Here is a 23,337-nt window from a genome sequence, read left to right as displayed (position 1 = left end):
CCTCTTCGATCTCTTAAGTCATCCTTATCTCTATCAGAAACTCTTCTAGTTTGTTATTATCACCCTCTCTGAGATCATCGAATTGATCAACCGATGTCATGACGACATTAGCGCTTTCGTTGATAAGTCATAGATGCAGAGCGATGTCGATGTTCTATTCAAAAATCTTGCTTTCAATCTATTCAACCGTAGACTTATCGTTAAGATCAATGTCCTCTACAAAGTGACTCTCCCTTTGGTCACTATCGTTCATTTCGTTGAGATAGAGAACGCTAATAAGAATTTTCACGAACTACTAGTTGCCTTTTGTTCATGCACATCAATGCTTAGCATCGAACCTTTAATAGATTAGAGGCCATGAACGAGGACGAAAATAGTATGATGATTGTGTTGATATCATAATGGGACAAATGTGATGGTTGATGCGATGAAAGTAATAGATAATCTTATCTTTTAAAAAATAAAATTTATTATTTAAGAAAATAATAAGATTTTAAAAAAGATTTACCTTAGAATAAATATAACTTTATAAGATTACTATTTAGAACTTTATTTAAAAAATATTTAATATTACTAAACTATCCCTTCATAAATTGATGATCCTCTTCTTGTCCCGCCTTTCTCCTTCCTCCTCTTCTTCACCTTCCTCTTATTCTCCTTCTTCCTCCTCTTCTTTTTTTTTTTTTCTCTCTCCTCCCCTTCTTCTTCTTCATCACCAGCAGCTGCGTCTCCACCCCCACCGAGGCCGTCATCCAAAGAGCCCTCCACGTCACTCCATTCGCTGATGGAGACTATGCCGACCTCCACCTCGATCCCTCTGCCCGAGCGAAAAGCGATCTCCACCGGGAAGTTGAAGAAGGTGACGAGATCCGCCTCCATGCGCATAGCGGCGGAGAAATTCCCATCGTAGGCGTCTATGTCGTAAATGAGATGACGTGGCAGCGAGATTCTTGGTGGAGGAATTCGTCGAGATCGAACACGTAGGAGCGGTCGGGGGAGGGCGGCTGCACCACGACTACCTCTTGGAAGAAGCGCATAAAAGAGTGGCGGAGCTTGATCACCACCGGAGCCGATGGCCTAAACGACGATGCCGACGCCTACGTCCCCTCCGTTAACGTAGCCGTGTGAAACCAAACAGCGTCGCCTGGGCGAACCTCCAACGTCACCTTGCCTTCGCCTTCTCCTCCTCCTCCTATTCTTCTTCTTCTTCCTCATCCTCCTCTTGCAGTGGTAGAAGAGTACTTGCAATCCCCCAAGGTGGCGTAGTAGAGCTTGTCGTCGCCCCTGAGGCTGTCGATGAGGTACCTGTTGGAGCGGCGGCGAGCGCCCCCGGTTGGAGAAGCGCGGCACGATGACATGGAAGGCCAGCAAGGTGTCACGTGGCAAGGAGCACGGGGGAGCGTCGGTGTTTGGCGGGGAAAAAATAAAATCGATAATATTATGGCTATAAATAATATAATAATATTTTATTATATTTTTAAAAAGATTATCAATAATAAAAAGATTGTTAATAGTAAAAATGAAGTTCTTACATTTAAAAATACTAAAGAATATCAATATAATTTTAAATATACTAAAAAATAAAAATAGCTATCATTTTCTTTTTGGCTTCAGAAGAAATTCTCCTTCATCCTCTCATGAGATTTCCTCTTTATCTTATTTATGCTTACAACTTACCACGAAAAGTATATAAATACATTGTATTTTTTTAAAATATTAATGTTATAAGTTACGGTGGTATTAGAAAAACTACAATGATATTTTTTTAAAAAAATACATTTTATTGGAAATTATATGATAAACTTCAATTTTCCCCATAGTCCAAGTTCACCAAAATAATAAGCAAGCTAAAATTTTCACCATATGCAACAAGCAGGCAGAACACGGGGAAAGAAAAAGATGTGAAAAGCAAGTTGATGTCCGTGATTTATACACAAGACCAATAAGCATCCCTCCCTCCTTCATAGAGTGAAGGCAGGACGTAAGAGAGTCCCCCTCGCTAGGTAAATTAACTGGCAACAGTGCGGAAAACACCAGTACTAGAACATTGCAACTCATCTAGAATGTAAAAGCCAAACTAACTGGGGAGTCTCTCACTTCAAACCTATAGCAAATGACAACTTGGGGCGAGATTTGTTCTTTCCCAATAGCTTCATCTGATTCGCCTTTTCTTCTTCCTCCCACATTTTCTTTCTTCGCATTGCTTCCTCCTTTTCTTTCTGCATACGTTCCAGCTCTAGACAACGCTCCAGCTCCTTTTGCTGCTGCTCTAAAGCTTCTCTTCTCTGAGACTCCTCGACTCTTCTTTGATTCTCCTCGAGCATCTTATCCAACTCCTCCCTCTCCTTCCGTTCTTGTTCCTACAAGCCCAGATCAAACTGGCATCAGAAAAAGTAGAGGAAAGAAAATAACATTTCTCAAAAATCAACTTATCCAATAATCAACACAAAAATTTGTACATCTATGAAAACAAAAGCACATATTGCAAAGTACTTAGTTCCATGGCAGGCCAGTCAGTGAAGAACAGCAATTTGACAAGAGTGCATATGCCACCAGACTGCACTTAGTCAGGAACCTGTGTACAGCTGACATTTGCACATTGGGTGCCAAAAGTGACAGACAATAAACATCTGAGAGCTCAATCACAAAATTGGACAAGATGTGATCTCTATGTAAAGCATGGAAATAAAAAGAAAACACACAAACAAAGTACGCTTATATAGGAACCATACCGCTTTCTGCCTTGCCTCTATAAGAGCTGCTTCCTTTTCTTTTTCAAGTTGGGCAGCAACCTCATCAAGTAGTTTCTTATGACCTTCTTCAATTCGTCTTTGTATTTCAAGCTTGATCTCCTCAGAGTTCAAAGACTCCTCGACTTTCTTCCTTATGGCTTCTTCAATTCTTCGAGCAGTTTCTTCTTCCAGAATTCTAAGTTCTGCTTCCTTTTGTCGCCTGTTAGTGAAATTAGATGTAAAAAAAAAGAACTGTTCTTAAGTAAAAAACAACAGAAGTTGAGAGATGTTCTCAGAAGCCAGAAGAAGAGCCTTAAAATAGATAAGCAAACAGCATATAAGTAACATTTGTGGTAACTTACTAACCCATCCTTTTCATCCATCATGACATATTAAACATGAGATTGTGCTTTTTAGGCATACCTCTAAAGAATCCAGATCCAAACAAATGAGTTTTCATACTGGTGAACACTAGATAAAGCAGGCACCAATTGCATCATCAAACATAACAAGTGGAACTATACCAGTAGCTCCCTTCAGAAAAGCCTGTGGAGAAAAATGTCAAGTAACCTGTGGCAGGTTCAAAAGTAATCACTTAAATACTTCAATTTCTCCATTAAAGCACAGTCCTCGCACCATAAATTTCTGTGTCAATGCAAAGCAAAGACTACGGGATGTTCCATTTGCTTCCTTGCGTTACAAAAAATGCTGAGAACTATTTCCTATTATTAAAACATGATAAACAAATGAAAAACATCGTGCAGCTAACAGTAAATAGATCTTACTATCCAACTCTTGAGATCTCAGCAAAATCTTAAGTGTCATCACAACTCAAATTTAAATGCCAGAGAATGAAGCATTTGTTTTTTCAACAGTCACTCTTATTTTTATATTATGTATATTTGACCAAAAACCAAACCTCACCGAGATCATCTTTCTTGTTTGCAGGTAATGTGTAACTTGATAGTGCAAACACGTGGTCAGTGAAATGATAGAGAAGTTCTTGGTAGATTTGTAAAACCAAAAGAGAGAGTGGGAGGGGTCATAATGAACATAACTCTCTCTCTCTCTCTCTCTCTCTCTCTCTCTCTCTCTCTCTGAAGATTTTTTAAATAAAAAATCTTCGATGTAGATCTACAACCTTATCCAAAGATAACCTCTCATGTTTCTGAACACCAAGCTTCCAATTCTTTCGGTTATTTCGTTTGAACAGACATTAATCATGATCCCTAAAAATTTGGTGATAGGTGAGAGGGAGGGAGCTATTGGATCAACATAAATGACAACAAGAAGACACCAAAACTTGCTGATATCATTCCAGTAAAGAAAAATATTGAACTTCCACCAACTATATATGCATCTGAAAAAGGAAGAAGAATATCCAAGTACCAGAGAAATTTTCACTAATAATGTTCTACCCATGGAGCAAAAAGAAGTTAAGTAACCATGACATTTTTAGGATTCTGCACTCCGTGAAGCAAACCTGAACAACTTCAGTAAACTTCCCAAAGTAGATATCACCGAAAGTTCTATTTTTACCAAATGCTTTCACATAGTTTAAGAATATTGTAATTCTAAATCAAGTAAAAGAAAAGAAGAATCATGCTATATGCACCAAGGACACGTCACCTCTATAATGAACCAAAAGAAAATTTTAGATCTCTGCACTGCAGCTAAACTTCTTGTGGAATATTAGTAAACACAAGGGTCCAGCCCAACACATCCATTCCATTTGAGTGTAGAATTCACATCGCACTGTCAGTTACTTCCTCAAATAAACTTAGCTTTCACTTACCAAGAAACTTTAGCATGAACCAAGTGTTTGAAATTGGAAATTTTTATATGAGAACTTCTTGCAGGAAATCCATCCCTTTTGTCAATACAAATTACTTGACCTTTCTCAAAGTGCCTTAGTCTAAAACCGCATATCTCAAAGTGTTGGGTTTTATGAAGAAAGAGATACTAGTATTGTTAGATCAGCATATGATTTACAAATATCAGATGAATGATCAAAAGCTTCCAGCAGAATTCAAATAGCAAAATAGTTACTTGACAAAGAATTAGCTAAGCCTCCTTAATATCTTTCAAATGGCTTATTTATTCAAGCTTCCACAAAATCCTCAGCTGGTTAAAAGTTAGAAAGCATATTAATCTATCTTTACATATTAATAGAAACATGAAGAACTTGAGAACATAAATAGACTAAACAAAATGGAGAAGATATACATGAAAAAATAATGAAAGAAAAGCAAAACAATTTGCATCATGCAAAAAGCAACATTCAAACATCCACAGTGGTCGATAAACTAAATTCTTGTAAGGTAAATTTGGAAAAAGAAAATAACATATTGAGCTACATGCTTCAATATCCAAAGTTTCAGCAAACACAAGAAGTATGCACAATTTCAGAGAGTCATGTCGCTGGATAGTGCACCATGGTATGTAAACACATATGCAGGTTCTATTCTAAAATTTATGGAAAGTTTAAGATCAGGAAAAAGAATAAAAATAACTTATGAAACATAATCATCCTTCACGGGAAGATGAAGGCATGCCTTAGAGCCTTAACCAATTCAAGCATAACAAGATAACCAAATAAAGAAGTACAAACTATCTAATGAACTAATTGTTAGTTGATCATTGATCTGACCAGTGACCCAAGGATTAGCCATGTAGATGGCCGGTTTGATAACTATCCTTTAGTTATATCATCTCTAATAGATAAGTCTTCTGTAATTAGGAGGTTCAATGGTACAAGTGCAGTTTGTTAATTTAAACACAATAACCTAATAAGAACACAATTAAATGCAATTTCACAAGATCACATATTTGAAATAACTCTTGAAGAGGTATTATCTTGAACAATCTAATGAGGTATATAAAGCTCAAAAATCAAGATCACCTGTCATAACGAACATCAGGTTTCAACCACAACCTTCATACTGGTTGGTAATCAATAACAATAACCAGGCTAGAGAGTCTTATCCTGTTGAAGGATCATTGCCCGCAAGAATTACTGAAATTCATCTTCGGCATTGAAACTTCAGTTTTAAATAAAAATGCCATATTGTTCTTGTAAACTCCTAAAATATGTGAACCTTCAAAGCTTAAGCAGCAATTTCTGGTATGTGATCTCAATTTTTCATGCATTAAGAAGAATGCATATGAATGGAGAAGATTGAGGGCCTGCTACAATCTCATGAAGTAACTTTTCCCACACATGTTTTGTATTAGTAAAATTAAGAAGATGCACTAGTAATTTGAATGTAGAATAAGTATCATAAGCCTTAAGATGAAAATGCTCACCAAAGTATAGGATTATGTTTTTACCGTTTCTTTTCTTCTTCTTGTCTTTGTCTCTCAAGAGCATTTTTTTGCTCAATGGACACAAGACTAGGGCTTTCAGACTTGTTTACAGGCGAAGTTGACATGCTCCTACTCCTTCGTCTCTTGTGTCGCCTTGGCGATGGAGAACGACTAATACGTCTCCGAAGGCTCGGAGAACGGCTTTTACGCCATCTTGGAGAAGGAGAACGACTTTTCCTCCTTCAAGATTAAAAATAATTTCAGACACTGACATTCATACCATATAGACAAATTTATGAAGGCAAAGACTTAGTTTACTCATTCAATATTACCAACAACTGGGACTCAAATATAACACATGCAGTTACCTTAAATATTGTTAGGAATAATCTTCACCGCTTGACTTATACCCAAAAGATGCAAATCAGGCAACCAACATAACAATGAACAGTCATTAGCTGTTTATACAATACTTTTCCCTTTTCTGTTCTACAACATCAAATATTAAATGTAACAAGATTTCAATTTCCACTGAATATCATAGAGATTAAGAGTTTGCATCCATACAAAATTATAAAGATTCTCAAAATCATGTTTACTATTGAGCATCAACAGTATCCACCTGGATTACAAATGTTTACAACCATCTACAGGAATATCAACATAAGTATAGATTACAAATGCTCAAATCAATTTGTGATATTATTGAGCAGCATCTATCAGCAGATTTGACAGATATCCAGTTCACAAAAAACATACTTGAAACTACTCATTTTCTTAGTGAAGCAAGAATACATATTAAAATAATCATCCAGTATCCACCTGGATTCAAAATAACTGTTGCATTAGTTTCAGCAAAACCACTGATAGCTATTATGCTCCGGCCTTATTTTCTAAAGAATATACCATCAATTGATTGCATTAATGGCCTAGGGGTAGCCAATAGATTCCATTACCCCTTATACTCAACTATTTCCAACACTATTTCAGTATTTTAACTGTCTATAAGCTGATGAACCAACCTCATCAGGAGGCAAATGATTAAACAAAAAAGGACAGCTACAAGAATATTGACAGTATTATTCTATTCAAAAACAAAATAGAAGTCTTTTTTATTATACAATAGGTGATGGTCTACTGTTCGTGATGGGGATGAAAATAACAAGAGAAAATTCTAAAAAGGGGACTCTCAAAATTTTTTTGCATGCCAAATTCTGAATGCGAGATTAGATAGTTCAATGCTGATTCACAGGAATTCCAAAACAAATCAAAATGACTCATATTCATAACGCCATTCTGAGCAGGTAGTATGCTAATTCACAATGTAATGGTATACGCATCAACTTGCATAGTTTCTAATTTTTTGACAAGGTGTTTTCTTGCAAAGTTCTTCAAAATATATACTGCAACAGTCACAACTGAGAAATGACTCCACCGTAATGCAGGCAAATAGATGTATCTTGTTTAGAAAAATGGTATTTCAAAATTCAATATAACAGACTAAATTTAAAAAAACGCATGGTGCTATACAAGGCCATGAAGTAAAAAAGAGCAACAATTTGTGTAAAATATCAGCACACAAGAGAAAGAAAGTTGACCTGAACCCAGCAGAAATCAGTCTCAGATAGTCATTAACTAAATCCTCATGTCATCAACAAGTATAGGTCCAAATTATGCATCATATTCAGATTTCTGTCATCTCATCATATGAGTGCATTTGTCATATTCAGATCTCCATCATCTCATATGAGTACAGTAACCAAACCAGCAGCACTAAAGATGAAAAACAAGTTTACAAAAACAACAATGTAATCGTAGACGATCCTTCAACTATGTCTTCATTTCACTTACCATCCAGTGCTATAATCTAAGAAAGTTACAGCCGCATCTGTCTACAGCATTAAAATAAATCTTGATCCACCTAGAAAAGAACCTTAACAAGCTAACACTTTTAGCCACCAGAAGTGTTTAACAAGATAAGATCGAATTACTCTTTGGTTGATGCTCCAGCAGGAGAAAATAAAAAGCTCTTATCAATTCAGTCTCTGATCGTTAACAACGCAACGTATTCCTATGAGGAAGCAGTAAGGCAGACATAGATGCAGTTCACAATCTGGGATCTTTGAAACGAGAAACATTAGAACTCAGGAATCAAGAAGGCCAGGTGAATATTTTCTTAGCTTCTCATAATAGCATGCGACGTCACCTATAAGAATAAGGGGAGCGGCTGCGATCCCTTCTGCTTCTCCGGCTGCTGTATCTAGGAGAAGGAGACCGTCTTCTCCTATAAGAAGGGGACCGGGAGACCGTCCGAGGCATCTCTCGCCGGGCCAGAAGATCGACCACTCAAGCTAGCGAAGAAAAGATCCAAATTGTAACAAATCGAACAACGAAAACAAGTCCTCTTCCTCGTCTCAGGATTTCCTACACGATCAAAGCGACAAAAACAAGAGATTAAAAAAACAAGAGATAATGAACGATTAAACCCTTGGCATGAAAGAAAACAAAACAAACATATCTTTTTACCAAGAATAGGCCTCGGGCTCTCGAGATTTCGTCGAATAACCGGAAGAAAAGACCTGAACGAAGAAAGAAGAGCATCATCAGCGTCCCAAAAAAGGGGACATCAAAGAGGAGAGAAAGAGGGAAAACAGAAGCGATCGGGGTAGGGTGGAGAAGGGATTACCACGGCAAGACGAGGCGATATGACGGGCAACAGAGTGGAGGGAGATCGCCGCTCTCCCGGAGGGCGATTGGGTTGGTGTCCGATAAGGGTACAAGTGGGGCGGAGAAACGAACTTATAATGCGATGAGTTGGGATAGGGTCCGGCACGGTGATGACTCCGAGTTCACTCGCCATGCGGACTGAGTCACCGAGTTCAACATTGACTTTGGTTGCGTCATTAAAAGGGTATATATATATATATATATATATATATATATATAGATATACTCAAACCTAGTTGATGCACTTGACTCGAAGATCCACACCATAGATCAAGCGATGCACGTCTCTTAAGGAACGCATATTTTAAAGCACGGCCCAGAATTTTAATTATATGACTTATTTAAATTATATATTTTTGTACTAGGGTTAGGAGCTGACATCAAGATCCACACCGTTGATCAAGATACTGCACAATTTTTAAGGAAGATGTATCTTAATGGACGGCCCGTTACTTGAATCGTGGAGTTCTTTCGGTGCTTGTGAGGAATTGACATCAGGATCACACTGAGCACGAAACTTAAGGTAAATATATGGTCCAAAGTTTCAATCACATACTTAATCGAAATATATTTTTGAATTAGGATTAGGAGTTAATATCAAGATCCATACGGTTGATTAAGAGATTGCACCTTTTTAAGTAAGAGGTTATAAGTAAGATCTAATGAGATAATTGACACGCTAATTTATCCAATTCTAAATCATTAAATTAAAATCTATAATCCCTTTGGTCACTTTAAATCTTAATTCATTACCAAACTATTGTGAATCGGAGTGTCAATTCATTACCAAATCTATAATCCAAAAATTTTTGATACTTTGAAATTATTAAAGATTATTATAGAATGTAATAAAAGTATTTCTATAATGTGTATACCTACTGGATAGACATAATTATATAAACCATGTATATATTATGTTTTGAGATAGTAAAGAGCTATTCTATACTTATGCCCTTTTGTAATGCGTATTCTATTGTGTAAACATATTGTACCAATGTAATGTATTTTTTTTAAGAAAATGTTTGCATATGACTTAGATGGATATATGTCATTAGTTTTCTATTTTAGAAATTTTATTTGTTTTTTTTATAAAATATATAACTTATGAATAGTGTGTTTTTTTTTTATAGCACTTTTTTTATTTTCACATAAATATCATGAATCTATGTATTGTTTTTTGACATTTGAACTTTCAAATTTGTCCAAAAACACCTGATAAAAATTAGGGTCAAAGAAAATAATTCCTATTTAATTAAAATGATCAGTCCATGTGACTTAAATTTTTTAGAAAGTAATTTAATTAGACCCAAATGGACATATATGACTAGTTTTCTATTTTAAAAATTTATTTGATGTTTAATTAATTATTCAGCTAGTGAATTATGTGTCATTTTTTTTTAATTTTTGGTCATTCTTTTATTTTCACATAAATATCATGAATCTATGAAATGTTTCTTTTTTTCTTGACATTTGAGGTTCTAAATTGATACAAAACACCTAGTAAAAATTTGGAAGGGAGAAAATATTTTCTAATATGCAACGCACTATTTTTGTCCAAAATATAAAAAATAGTGTATCAGACTTTTCTAATTGATTTGATTTTTTTTTTCTAAAAAAATTGCATTAGACGTAGCTGACACATATCACTGGTTTTCTATTTTTAATTTTTTATGAATTATTTAAATTATGAATTATGTATCATTTTTATTTTTATCTAATTTTTTTATTTTCACACAAATATTATAGATTCATTATATGTTTTTTGATATTTGAGCTTCTAAATTGATCCGAAATATCCCATAAAAATTTTACCTTGAGAACTCAACCCCAAAAATCAATCTCAAATTTGTTGTATTATTTCAATATATAAAATAATGCATGTGTTGTAAGACAGTGAATCTACTAAAACTTACAATTTCAATATAACTTACATTAATTTTGTCCGATCGAATAGTTTAAACAAATGAAAAGCAATTATATTTCAAATGTATAAGTCATCGAAAGTTAGTTTTCACTAAGCCACTTCAAAATTATAATTCAATTTTTAATGAGCTGTTGCAACCAAAATGCCTATCTAAATATCAATACTGATACCTTGAATACTTTTTTTTTTTTTCATTATATATTGATTCATTTTTTTACCATTTTTTGCCCTTTTTTTTCTATCAACCTACACCATGCTTCTCCAAGGCAATATAATAGGATCATGTTCTCGTTGTATCTAATATTTTTTGTTTCTTGTAGAAAATATTTTATCATTATATATATTCTTGTACGTATCAACTTTATAATAATCTTCATAAAAAAAATGAATTACCATTCCTATACCCAATAGAAGCTATAGCATGAAAATATTAAATTCTCAAAATCTATCGTAACTATCTTAAAACGATGTAGTATTGACTTTTGTCATTCGCTTTGATAAGTTGATCTTAGATGATACTTGTGGAAATTAATTTTAAATTATTAATTATTTATGACGAGACTTGTAAAGCAAACTCCAAAAGTCTAAAATATTATTTGAAAATAATTTTACGATGAAAACGTTCTTTAGACATGAGTCTTCATATAGTTTTAATTTCTTTAAAAATAAAATTATATTAGTGTATAAGTGGTCAAAGCACTATCAATATTATTAAGTATAATCTCCCATGCTATCTAAGATAAATCCTCTTGTATGAATTTTTTTAATATCAATAATAATTATCTTTGGAGTATAATCAACATTTGTTATAACTTGATCTTTAATTTGATCTACAACGAAAGAATGTAATTTGCTATATATGAAATTTGATAATTTGAAAACTAGATCGAAAAATTTACATTTTAAATTTATCTTATAACTTATAGTTATAATATATTTAATATCAAAATTTTTTCGAATGACAAAGTCTTTAAAGGCTTTTTAAAATTTAATCATATCTCGAAACACCAAAGACATTAAAAATATAATAAAATAATTATAATATTATTCATGACCATCTTTATCATAATAAAATGGGTAATTCAAGTTTTAAGAAAATAGACTACTTGATGTCTAATTAATATTCATCCAAACTTGATGTCTCACCTAAAGTTTATTTATCAATATTATCAAAAAAAAAAAAAAAATCTCATCAAGAAAACCATCTCAATTCTAATTGATCAATAGCACTTTACTGAATCGATGATCCAAAGGTCATTGTTTTTGGGTTAAAAGATAGTAACTTAATTGTCCAGAGATAAATCAGTAAAATAGCTTAATAATCTTGTTTGGATATTTTTTCAAAGAAAAAAAAAATCAAAATTAAAATTTTTATTATTGCCATCATCAAATCATTCTCGGCCGTACATCTCAGATTTGCTGTCAGACTATCAAATATTTTATAGGGAAAATTCCATTCTTACCCCTCTGCGTATCACCAGACTCACCTACACGGCCTTTTCGTTGGACGCCAGCCGCGTTGCCATAAGTGTGTCCCATAGGCGGGCCCGCTCTCTGCCTCCAATCACAGAGCGCTGCCCCCCCCTACCATTAATCCCCTAAGTCGATGGAATCGTGTGCTCCGAATTTTTTGACACGAGTCCCGCCCGATCGCAAACGGGTTTTTAGGGTTGCGCTCGGGATCGGATTCAGTGCGACCTTCCCCACTGCAATCTCTCTTTCATCGTTGTTCTGCCTTTCGTTCTCCGCTCTCGTTCTGCCTTGCGACGGCGGGCGAGCCGGCAAGTGGGAGCGACCATGGAGGCAGACGTGGGGGCGGCGAAGACGAAGGAGGAGATCGAGGCGGAGATATCCCGAGCGATGCGCGCACGCGTTAGCGACTTCAAGGAGCGAGCCGAGTGAGACATCATCCCTTCCTTTTTCCTCTCCCCCCATCTTGATTTATCGTGCGGTCAGATCCTGAGTTTCGCTTTTTTTTGCCTTTTTCTTCGCGCCTTTTGAGTATCCTAGAATTGGAGATATTACAAGAATTCATGGTTTACTCTATTATCGGGGAAGTTTTGTGGGGATTTTTTTGGTTTTGTTTAGCGGGTGTGAAAATAAAGACGTGTTTCTTGTTCTCGAGGGATTGATTTTGTGTTAGATTTTGCTGCTCTTTTCGTTTTCAACTTGGGTTAGAGGGTTCAGAGTGGCGCGAGTCGGAGGTGAGCTTATTTTGGTTAGTGCGAATGGATTTTTTTTTTTTTACTCCTTTCTTTTAATTTTACTAGGTGAGGGAAGGGATCGGATTCTTTTTGCTTGGAGATAAGGGACTAGTTGCAGTGGAATTTTCCATGCAGAGGCAGTTTTAGATGCTACATATCGAAGTTGCTTATGCTTTCTGGGGCATTTTGTCACCTGCTTAAAATGAGTGGTCCATTCTGACATTTGTTCTTGTGTTATATTACTTCGTAGTTGTTTGGTTGCTTTCTTTGCTTTATATTTTGAGTCTGCTAAATGGAACTTTTGGAGCTGGCCTTTTACCTCGATTCGGTTTGATTTACTTGATTATCTCTCTTCTTTTTCCTCGTTATAACATCAGACTCAGTGAGACATTTGATTAAATCAGCTTATTCTCACATGTATCTGTGAAATGAAATACTGAACATGGGTGAGAAAGTTGATGAACAAATCAACTGCAGAATTAAATACATGGACAATCTTAAGTTAGACAATGAGGGAATTGTGACTAGGAAGATGAATAAATCAATGGTGTTTTTAAGAATCATGTACATGCTTACTCAAAATAGTATCGGTCCTTCTCTGCTGCATTAGAAATTTCTCGGCTTAGTATCTGTTTCTCGGTTCAAGCATGACGCACTTATAGCATACATGTGGTGGCTTCAAGACTTCTTTAAGCTTCTAGATAAAGTGAAGTCAGATATCTACAGATACAAGACTTGAGAAGGATTTACCAGATATTGTATCAAAGCTCACATCGAGTAGATCACTAGATTCCCATATGTAAAGTCAATGCATATGACTTCCGACTTTTAGTTTGGAAAGTATTTCCTTATGTCTCTCAAACACGGACGGTGACAGGATGAACATCCTTTATCCGTGGCATAATCAACCATAAGCTGAACCAAGCTGGTAAACAGCATGATGGATAGCCTCCTTGCTGTCATTGCCCAAGTAGGATTGCCCACAGTATAGCTCCTTTAGCTACATTTTTGCCTTTCCACATGTTACATTTTTGCAATAAGATCATCCTTGTTCCAGGTGGCATCTTAGCATTTTTGATGCTAATGAAGCCAAAAGTCATAATATGGTATGCGAATCATGATGGTAATTATTTCAGACTACTCAGTTTTGGACTTGATAATTCAAGAGTTTGTTACTTAACTATATAACAGCACAAGTCCCAAGGGGGCACTCTAGTAGTTTGTGGACATTAGCCTTTACCCCACCTTAATGGTGGGAGATCTGTGTAATTATCCATCCTTTTACCTCTATAAGGGGCATTAATTTACAATTTATTTTTTGAAGAATGGTTCAAATATAGGTTGAAAATAAAGCTACACTTAAACACTTTCTTATTTTTGATTGTCAGTGCAAGTTTGTGTTTTCTTCTTTTCTCTATCTTATCATTAGCAACCTAATCTCTGGAAAGTTGCATTTAAACACCTTTTGTGGCTGCTTTTCGTTACAAGTTTCGTTTTTGTATCTTGTGATTAACAATCTATTGTGGCTATATGATTTTATTGGTATCAATATGTTCTTATTGATTTCTTATCTTAGTCACGTTTTAATTACAAAGTTCAAACTTTAAAGTACCACCATATCCGGATGTATTGTCTGATATATACCAACCAAGGGCTGGCATACTAAGTGCATGATACTGGTTAAATTTCATATAAATTGAAGATTTAGTATTTTTTTGAGCATACTGAACAGTATCAGTATTGAATACCTTTCAGATAGGGTTTTGGTACATCTGCCAGACAAATATTTTACCTTGTTTGACTATACTATGATGTTTTGCAACAATTCTATCAAAGATATGTGGATATGTAAATTTAACCTATGTTACTTCTGGTTATGCTGCAGTTAATGTTATCATGATTCACTTGTACTCATGGGGTTTTGTCTTACTATTGCTTCCTTTTTATTAGTCGGTCTATTCATTGCTGTTTCTTTTCTATTGTAGATCGGGATACATATCAATAGTTTTTTAATTTCAGTGAAATGCTTCTGCTTATGCGGCATATAACTTATTTTCCGTATATGTGATTTATCCTGTTGAGACTGTTTTCAGTTGGTGGATGTTGTAAAGCTCCTGATATTTGTTTTTTGTTTCAGCACTTTGACACTTGAAGGTGTTCGAAGAGCACTAGAAAAGGACTTGGGGATGAATATGTTTTCATTGGATGCTTATAAGAGGTTTATTAAGCAATGTTTGGAAGAGGTATTGCTTTTACTTAAATGATGCTTCTATGATTTTTTATGTGTGCTTTCACTTAAGAGGTATGCTTGAATTGGTATTCATGTTTTGTACACTCTTTTCACCCATGACTGCTTTATGTAAGTTTAGATATCTTCTGCTTCTTGTTGATCTGGAGATGCGTTACCTTTCATTATCTTTTATTCAGTTGGATACATCCTAATTTGATAAGTCAATTCATGAAGAGAAATCTGAACATAGTCATACTTAATGACTTTCTAATGTGTGAAGTGCCTTTGTATGCACACTATGGTAATATTTTGTGGTCATTTAGGTTCACTGAAAACTTGCTACAAGTCAGTTGATTTACTATGTTGTGTAAAATCTGGGTTCACTGAGAACTTGTTCGTTTACTATGTTGTACAACTCCAAATGCCTTGCATGAAAGCTTTTCTTTAGTATTACTCTCTTTTGTTTGATCTGCTCGTGAAAGTTAGTTTAGGAGAATTCACAGCAACAATGATCTATTAAAATCTAGGAATATATACCTATTTACTGATTCAATCATTAATCGTTAAGGATCTACTATTTAGACTAGGTGTGTACATTATGATCCTTATGCTGATTAAAAGTTCTTACAAGAAGCATATATCCAAATTTTAGGTTTTAGTATGTGCTAGATGCTAGCAAGCTAAGTATAGCGTAGAGAATATGCTGGGCTTCTATCCCTCTACATAGACATCAAATCTGTGAAACTTTATCCTCTTTTAGTAACACATTTGTTCTCTTGCTTTTACTACTAGAATATCTATTATCTTCAGGTAATTTTTTCTTGAAAGCATTACTTTATTCAGTGCTATAGATGATCTGAGTTGCTTGCAGTTAGCTTAGAATAAACCTCAATGTTGTAAGTTTAGACTCTATCAGGAATGAAGGTAAATCTGAGTCAAGATTTAAGGCTGGGCTGATAAATAAACTGTGGTTGAGGCAATTTTTTCTGAAACAAAAAGATTTTATTTAAACACGATAAAAAAAGAACATAGAAGACTGTTGAAAAAATATTCCCAAGAGGAATAGCTCCCCAGTGATGGGAAACAACATGACTGCTAGTTGAGTTGACCAGAGAAGGGCCAGCTGATTAAACATTCCAGAGGCAATATTTGAATGTTAAAGCTCTGTAACTTCTCGTACTGTTTGTCATGAAAAACTTAAGTCACTTGGAATTCTGATTGGTGAAGGTCAAGTCTGATCATATATGGGGAGCTGTATATGATCTTCATCTGGGAATGATATCCCCTATTAAAATTGAGATGAGCTTTATAACACAAGCTTACAACATCAATGCCATATGCCCAATTTGTGCCAGTTGGTTTTTCTCCCCATGTAACTGTAAATGTCAGTTGTTGTGAAGTGGAAATGAAATATTTAATATGGATAAGAAGAAAGATGTTTCTCAACATTCCAGACTTTAGCATTGATTGGGTGAACATTTTATCTTATAGAAAGTTGATATCCACTTCTTATGCTTTAAATGAATGCTTCTAAACTTTTGCTTTTCAAAGATTGCATTGGTTAGGTTCTTTGCATGATTGAGAATTAAGATTGTGAAGAGTTGGTATGCTGTAGGAAGAAGACTGAAATATGGTGTTTAGTCATCGAAATCCTAATGGATATTATGCTATGCAGATAACCATGCACAAGTGAGGCATATGACCATCCTGGGAACACTGATGTAGGCTAGTTTTTTCCCCTTTTCTTTTATATTGCTGGTATGTTATGTGTTTGTTGCAAGGGCTTCTTTTTTCCTAACTGTTTACAGTTGGAAAGCTCTGGTTTGATGAGGGGAGAATATCAAGGTTTTAAAGTGATTCATAAATTTACTTTAGATTGTGCATGAAGCTTTAGATGTTGGAAGATCCAATATTTGCAAAACTTAACCAAGGATTTGTTGGAGGCTCGGAAGCCTGGAGTATTTGAAGCTCAAGAACTAACTGACATCAGTGCAATTAGATCTTTTAGATGTTCCAAGTAGAGAGATATGTGGAATTTAGTTTGTCCCATGTCATTTTATATATTCCATAATGTGTTTTGGAATACAATGGGTGCCCAGATTTTTATACTTTAGATTTAGAAGGTTGATAAAGGGTATAAGCATGCCAATTTGGTTGACCTTTTACCTGCGGTATTTTAGCTGCTTTTTCACTGTCCTTTTCTTGTAGCTCTGGATCCTACATGGAAAATATTTCATAATTTGTGCTTTAGAAAATCATACTGGGAATTTTTTGTTGGTCTGGGCGTGGATCTTGTAAATAGAGATGGGGAAATATAAAGTGAAGCAATGCTGATGAAGGGAGGATATCTGATGAACTTCATCTGAGGACTAACATATTCTTTTCAGCATTTTTTTTGTTCATTTCTTTTATTTGAAGGAATCTCCGCAATTCAGAGCTGAGATAATGATACTTTGCAATAAAAATTCATAGATAAACTTTGGTAAACAACCTACAGACAGCTCCAATGCATGTTTCTTCATTTTAGTTGCAAATTATTCCCCATGTAATATTTTATATTTCTCGCAATAATATGAACTGTCCTGTTCTGGGCCTATTCTTTTGTTAATAAATGGTTGAAGAATAAGTTCTGTCATGTTTTGTCCGCTTTCTTGGTACTTTTCTCTACGGTCATGTAACTGAGATATTGATAGAAGCTATTTTTCCTTTATATTGTTTTACATTAAAGGCCACCTTTATTTTTTCTTATATACCTATCTTGAATTATGCTTGATTACTCTAATTTGATTGGAGCTAGTGCTTTTATGGTGCTGACGATGAGAATGTCCCCAAACTCTCGGGAGTGAGTGCTTCTCAGTCGGCAAAAGAAGAAAAGTCAAGACAGGCTGAAGACTATCAGCAATCAGTTGATTTTAGAAAGAGTAATTCTGATGAAATAGAAGGTTCTCCAGCATCAGGTGGAAAGTCAGCTTCAAATGATGAGACTGTAAACAATCAAGGTCCTCAAGATGATAGTGATATAAATGAAGACAAAATAAGGAAAGCAATAGAAAGTAGAGCTGACTATTTTAGAGCAAATTCTGCGTAAGTAAAATGAAATCATTCTCTGCTTTTTTCACTCCATTCAATAGTCATTGGGAATACTGACATCTTTGCCTTGTAATATCTTTTGCATTACAAAACACTGTAATGTAGCTTCTTCTAGTTAACTGCTAAAAGTTTGGGGTTTTATCATGCTTTTTATGTGCTCCAGTTGATGAGGCTTTCTTGTTATGGATGATTCAGGTCTATTTCTTTAGCAGAAGTTCGCCGACTGTTGGAAGAAGATCTTAAACTTGAGAAGAAAGCATTGGATGCCTATAAAAGTTTTGTTACTGAAGAGTTAGATAAGGTTAGTTCCTAGTTGACAATTTGTTAGTTCTGAGTATTTAAGCTTTGTAGGATATCTACTGAAAGCATTAGTGCTTAAAACATAATTCATAGACGGTCTTTCATTTACCAGGTCTTACAGATACCTGAAGTTGTCAAAGCATCAAATGGAGTTAAGAAGCAGCTTAAAAAAGTTTCTCAAAATGTGGATGTGAAAAAACCTGGAAAAAACACTAGAAGGGCTCGTAAGGAGTCAGATTCTTCAGACACCAACGATTCCGTTACTGAGGATGAGGAAGTTGATGAAGATATAAGGCAAAAAAAAAAGACAAATGAAAAAACTAAATCAGTTGCAAGAGCACCAAAAAGGCAGAAAAAGTCTCAAGATAAAAATGAGTCATCTAGTTCTAGTGAAAAAAAGATGGTGGAGCAAGCTTCAGAGAACACTTCTGAAGATGATGGTGGCAATTCCTCTGCAGATAGTCCTCATTCATCCAAAGGAGATGTCAAGGTTTTGCTACATAATGTTTCATCATAGTCTCTTCTGGTTTAATCATCAGAGTTATTATGGTGATTTGATTTGATTTCATGAACTGCAGAAGAAACAAGAGAAGCCAACTCAGGTATATGGTAAACGAGTAGAGCACCTAAAGTCAATAATTAAGTCCTGTGGAATGGGGTATATCATTTGTCTTTTTTCTTTGACCAGATTTTTTTATTGTCCATACTGTTCTAGTGATTATTTTTATCTTTTTTGTTTTCCAGTGTCCCTCCATCTGTTTATAAGAGGGCTAAACAGGTGGCTGAAAGCAAACGTGAAGCTTATTTGATAAAGGAGTTGGAGGGAATTCTTAAAAAGGAAGGATTATCAACTAATCCTTCTGAAAAACGTACAATATTGGCTTATTTTTAGATTCATTTTATGCCTATAGTTTTATGATCTCCTTTTTGAGCATGATATGTATACTATTCAGATATGTGACAATACCTGGTTATAGCTTTTAGGAGCTAGATACTTAAGTTAGAATATTCTTGTTGCAGGGCCTGATTGGTACATCATGATGTAGTTTATTTTGTGTAAAGTTAGTTATGACATCTGTTTTTATGATGGTCAAGTGAAGGTTGGAGTTGTGGATGGAAATCTCAGTCCAGTGCCGATATCAGTCAGCAATTAGACTGGTACAAATTAATACATTGACACTCAGTACAGGCTAGTATTACTTGGACTATTGAGAAAGTGGGAGAAAAAAGGGAGGTGGTGGATCAGAAGGAAGAAGAGGAGGCAGTGGAAGAGGAAACATAGTGCCTGAGGCTTCTGCCATCTGCCATCGTAGACTAGGATCATATGAAATTGGAATTCTATGACAAGTATACGACAACAGACTTTATGAGTATCACAAACTGATTACTACTAGTAGCCTTGTATTATCCAAGGTTCGCAATTTCGTATGGTACCGGAGTTTCGACGTTAGTTTGGTACGGTACGATATTGTATACCGAGCGGTATATCGAATGGTATACCGTTTAGTATATACCATGATGCCGCATCGCCTCGGCGACGTTGCCTTTTCCTTCTCCCATGTAGGGCGATGTTGCCGAAAAAGACGATGCGACGTCGTCTTATATATATATATATATCGTTTCGTCCGATAACAGGCGGTCCATGTACCAGTCAGCTGACGCCTGACGGACCGGTACGTACCACCTGTACCGTTCGATATTATTTGAAATTGCATACCTTGATATTATCTGTTTCAATTTTTTTACAAAAGATGTGTCAAGTTAAAATTACTATTCAATAACACCAAAAAAATACAGAACAAATATGCTACCAATAATCTTGGATTAGCTATAATTATAATATATGTTGAGGATATCAATGAAGAGATTAATGGGGATCATCTTACATGTTTTGGTGCGCAAGAACACGAGGCTAATAGTGGTACTACATTGTCAGAGGCCAAGTGCTCGGTAGTTGAAATTTGATCTCCATCTTTGTTGGAAATCCTAAACCGAGGAAGATTTGAGGAGAGTCTCAATTATTTAGGATTTGGTTTATTTCAGTTTAACTGTAATTTAAAAACTTCTATATTTCTATTTTTGTTCATACATGAAAGTTAGCCCAATTTGTCAGATGGTCAGTCTTTCCCGAAAGGATGCTTTTAGTAGAACCAAGAATGGAAGGATTCCTTAGCCAAATTAACCTGTCATAGAGTTCTTTTCCATGTCCTGTTTAAGCAGGCTTTTTCTCTTTTTGTATGATGAGTCATTTCTGGATGAGTCCTCTTTGTTTTTTTAAATCTCCGCTTTAAGCATTGACAAAATCATCTGAGAACAGTAAAAATGTCAACTTAATTAGAGCCTGACATGAGACCAGCCTAGTTAACCATGGTTTATCTATATATGCAATTCAACATACGAGATAATTGGTACAATTTAGTGTGGCAAACAGTGTTCTCTGCACATTTAACGGTGGACACTTCTATGCTAGAGAGTAAGCATAGTAGGTGACTTATTTTATGGAACATGCACCTTTTTTTATCCATCCTAGTCATAGGTACTTGAGAAAATTTGTTGTTGTAGGCCTGGAATATGTGTTGGTACTGCTTTGTGAAATTGTTCTGTAGATGGAATCCTGAGAATCTGATCATACTGCAAACTCCTTGTTTTGACCAAATACTCCATGGTCTTTTCCTTGACAGCTACCCCATGTTCAATAACAATAATACTGTGCAGGACCTCAAAGATTTTATGAAATCACTTTTTGAGTTTTCAGTTTGAATGCAGCAATATATCCTATTACCAGTAGTCCCATTTATCACTCTACATCTCTTCCATGTCAATGCATATGGGTGGCCGGTGCTTGCTTCATTTTATTACCATAACGACAGAAACTGCAGCTTGTTTAGTTGACATTCTTTAATGTTGTAGCTTTATTGCTTATTGAAACAAATAATTACACTGTTTGCACTAAAATTGACACTGGTTCAGATAGGCATAGTGGTCAATATTACAGTTCTGTATCTTGTCAAGCTAGCAATTGTATTTTGCTTAAAAGTAATTATTGCATCAATATACTCGGTTATGAATAAAATTTTATCCATGTCAAGTACTAGCTCACTCTTGGTATCTTTGTTTACATGTCTCACTCAGAAATGAAAGTAGTAAGAAAGAAAAAGGAAAGGGCAAAGGAACTTGAAGGCATTGACATGAGTAACATAGTCTCAAGTTCTCGTCGGAGAACATCATCAAGTTATATTCCTCTACCAAAGCCTAAAATAGAAGTTGATAGTGATGAAGATGACGAAGATGAGGAAAATGAGGAAGACACTGATGATGACAATGAGGATGATGTTTCAGGTTCGGGTGGAGAATCTGATGAAGGTATGGGTTTCTCATTATGACTGACATTTCTTTTTCATAACGAACAATTTGAATTGATGTGTGGATCTGAGGAAATTTATGAAGTTCTTTTTCTGGTGCACTGGAAAAGGGAGAAACCGACCTTTTTTAAGTTTGTGTAGTCATGATCTAAATCTCTCTTATGTTGGTTCTCTCTGGTCTTGCCTATGGTATTCTGGGGCTGAAGCTCTGGTGGTATGAGCACTGCCTCTCTAGGGATGGTCCACTTGTTGGAAGTAGACTGCGCAGTTGAAGCAACACAATTGTTTAAATTAGATGCCATTGTAACATTATGAACACTATAAAAATGGTTCCAGTGATTCTTCTTGCTACTTGTGAATATAAATTCTGGTGCTGCTTCTAACAGAAGTGGGTCACTGGTTCACTCTCGCCTGTGCAGACTCCTCTCTGGCCCCACCTACTGTTGTCTGACTGTTTTACTTGCTCATGTAACTGTAGTTAAGAATGTGAGGATAAACAGCCAAATTGAAAACAAGTCTATGCATAGTATTATTTTTGCTGAAAGCTTGATATCCTGGTTTTACATGTTGAACTTTTGAGGTCCTGTTGCTGTTTTTTTTCTCAACATTTTCTCACAAAACTTTGTAGTAAGCTTGATCAAAATTTTGTTAACAGTAAATTGGTACATGCATGTTTTCTTCTGAGAAGGTTATATGTGCTGCGTTATCACATGCAAATATTTTGTTATAGTCCTTTGTTATAGCTGACATCATATGCTGTTTTTTTCACAGGTGATGAGGATGAAAGTGATTGAGGTTCTCTTTTAAGCGTTGTTCAAATGCTTTCTACAAGTCTAGTTTAATATATAGGCACACTCACCTTCTTCTCGATGAATTTAGCGTGGAGATGTATTTTCTGAATTGAGTTGGTGATCCTGACCGAGTGTGGGTAGTCACCCCTTCCCGCGTGATTAGAAAAGTAGTCTTTGCTGTCAAAGATATGTAGCTAATTTTGTTCGGCTGGCATTTGTAATCTTCGTTTAGTTTACATCTCTTCCGGGTGATTTGGATTATTTATTGGATGGGACCATAATTTGGACTATGCCGTCTATATAGATCAATCGCCTGCGAGAAGATTGTAGCTGTCAGAGAATTATTTGCAGGTGTTTCGAAGCATTTAATGGCACTGCCGTAGTTGAGTGCACCAGCTTCAGCAGTTTTCACCCACAAAACTTGTCGGCACTTCACCGACTGTCTCGCAATCGATATGGTTCGGCGGTAAGGGTAGCCTCATGGACTTATTTATTTTGAGTGTTTTCTACAGTGTTTTTTTTTTTTTGAAAAAGAAGAAAATCCTCTTAAATGTTGCGAACCTTTTTTTTTTAAATAGAAGAAAATCATTTCGACCGCAAATATGCAATCCGTTTCACTCATTAATCGAAACTGATTGAAATTGATATTATAATGCTAATAAAATGAAGAG

At 35.4% G+C, this 23,337-nt stretch overlaps 2 protein-coding genes across 3 annotated transcripts; one reads left to right on the top strand and one right to left on the bottom strand.

The window, feature by feature from the left end:
- Positions 1-1,902: 1,902 nt before the first annotated feature.
- On the bottom strand, positions 1,903-8,827 carry LOC135651909 (uncharacterized protein At1g10890-like). Its single transcript, XM_065172537.1, has 6 exons — positions 8,725-8,827; positions 8,565-8,617; positions 8,245-8,462; positions 6,063-6,278; positions 2,733-2,952; positions 1,903-2,360 (listed from the first exon to the last, which is right to left on the bottom strand). The coding sequence occupies exons 3-6, from the start codon at positions 8,355-8,357 to the stop codon at positions 2,094-2,096; spliced, it is 816 nt and encodes a 271-aa protein (XP_065028609.1). The 5' UTR covers positions 8,358-8,462; positions 8,565-8,617; positions 8,725-8,827; the 3' UTR covers positions 1,903-2,093.
- Positions 8,828-12,322: 3,495 nt separating this feature from the next.
- On the top strand, positions 12,323-22,956 carry LOC135650446 (uncharacterized). Of its 2 annotated transcripts, XM_065169783.1 has the most exons (10): positions 12,435-12,587; positions 12,960-13,102; positions 15,031-15,136; positions 17,921-18,207; positions 18,409-18,514; positions 18,626-19,003; positions 19,092-19,171; positions 19,258-19,382; positions 21,646-21,876; positions 22,647-22,956. In XM_065169783.1, the coding sequence occupies exons 3-10, from the start codon at positions 15,080-15,082 to the stop codon at positions 22,667-22,669; spliced, it is 1,287 nt and encodes a 428-aa protein (XP_065025855.1). In that variant the 5' UTR covers positions 12,435-12,587; positions 12,960-13,102; positions 15,031-15,079; the 3' UTR covers positions 22,670-22,956. The 2 variants fall into 2 exon arrangements, with proteins under 2 accessions (XP_065025854.1, XP_065025855.1); XM_065169782.1 differs by lacking the exon at positions 12,960-13,102 and having other exon boundaries at positions 12,323-12,587.
- Positions 22,957-23,337: the final 381 nt, after the last annotated feature.

Source organism: Musa acuminata, chromosome BXJ3-10, assembly GCF_036884655.1.
Source record: "Musa acuminata AAA Group cultivar baxijiao chromosome BXJ3-10, Cavendish_Baxijiao_AAA, whole genome shotgun sequence".
In the NCBI taxonomy this organism is placed as follows: Eukaryota; Viridiplantae; Streptophyta; class Magnoliopsida; order Zingiberales; family Musaceae; genus Musa; species Musa acuminata.
The sequence above is the reverse complement of the archived record's forward strand: the minus strand, read 5'-3'. Positions and strand labels throughout refer to the sequence as shown.

Coding starts and splice junctions, on each gene's coding strand:
- LOC135650446 (XM_065169782.1), top strand. CDS start 12,487: ATGGAGGCAGACGTGGGGGCGGCGAAGACGAAGGAGGAGATCGAGGCG. Junction 18,515..18,625: donor TTACTGAAGAGTTAGATAAG/GTTAGTTCCTAG, acceptor TTCATTTACCAG/GTCTTACAGATACCTGAAGT. Junction 19,383..21,645: donor AACTAATCCTTCTGAAAAAC/GTACAATATTGG, acceptor TGTCTCACTCAG/AAATGAAAGTAGTAAGAAAG.
- LOC135651909 (XM_065172537.1), bottom strand. CDS start 8,357: ATGCCTCGGACGGTCTCCCGGTCCCCTTCTTATAGGAGAAGACGGTCT. Junction 2,953..6,062: donor CAAGAAGAAGAAAAGAAACG/GTAAAAACATAA, acceptor TTTCACTAACAG/GCGACAAAAGGAAGCAGAAC. Junction 2,361..2,732: donor TAGAGGCAAGGCAGAAAGCG/GTATGGTTCCTA, acceptor CTGGGCTTGTAG/GAACAAGAACGGAAGGAGAG.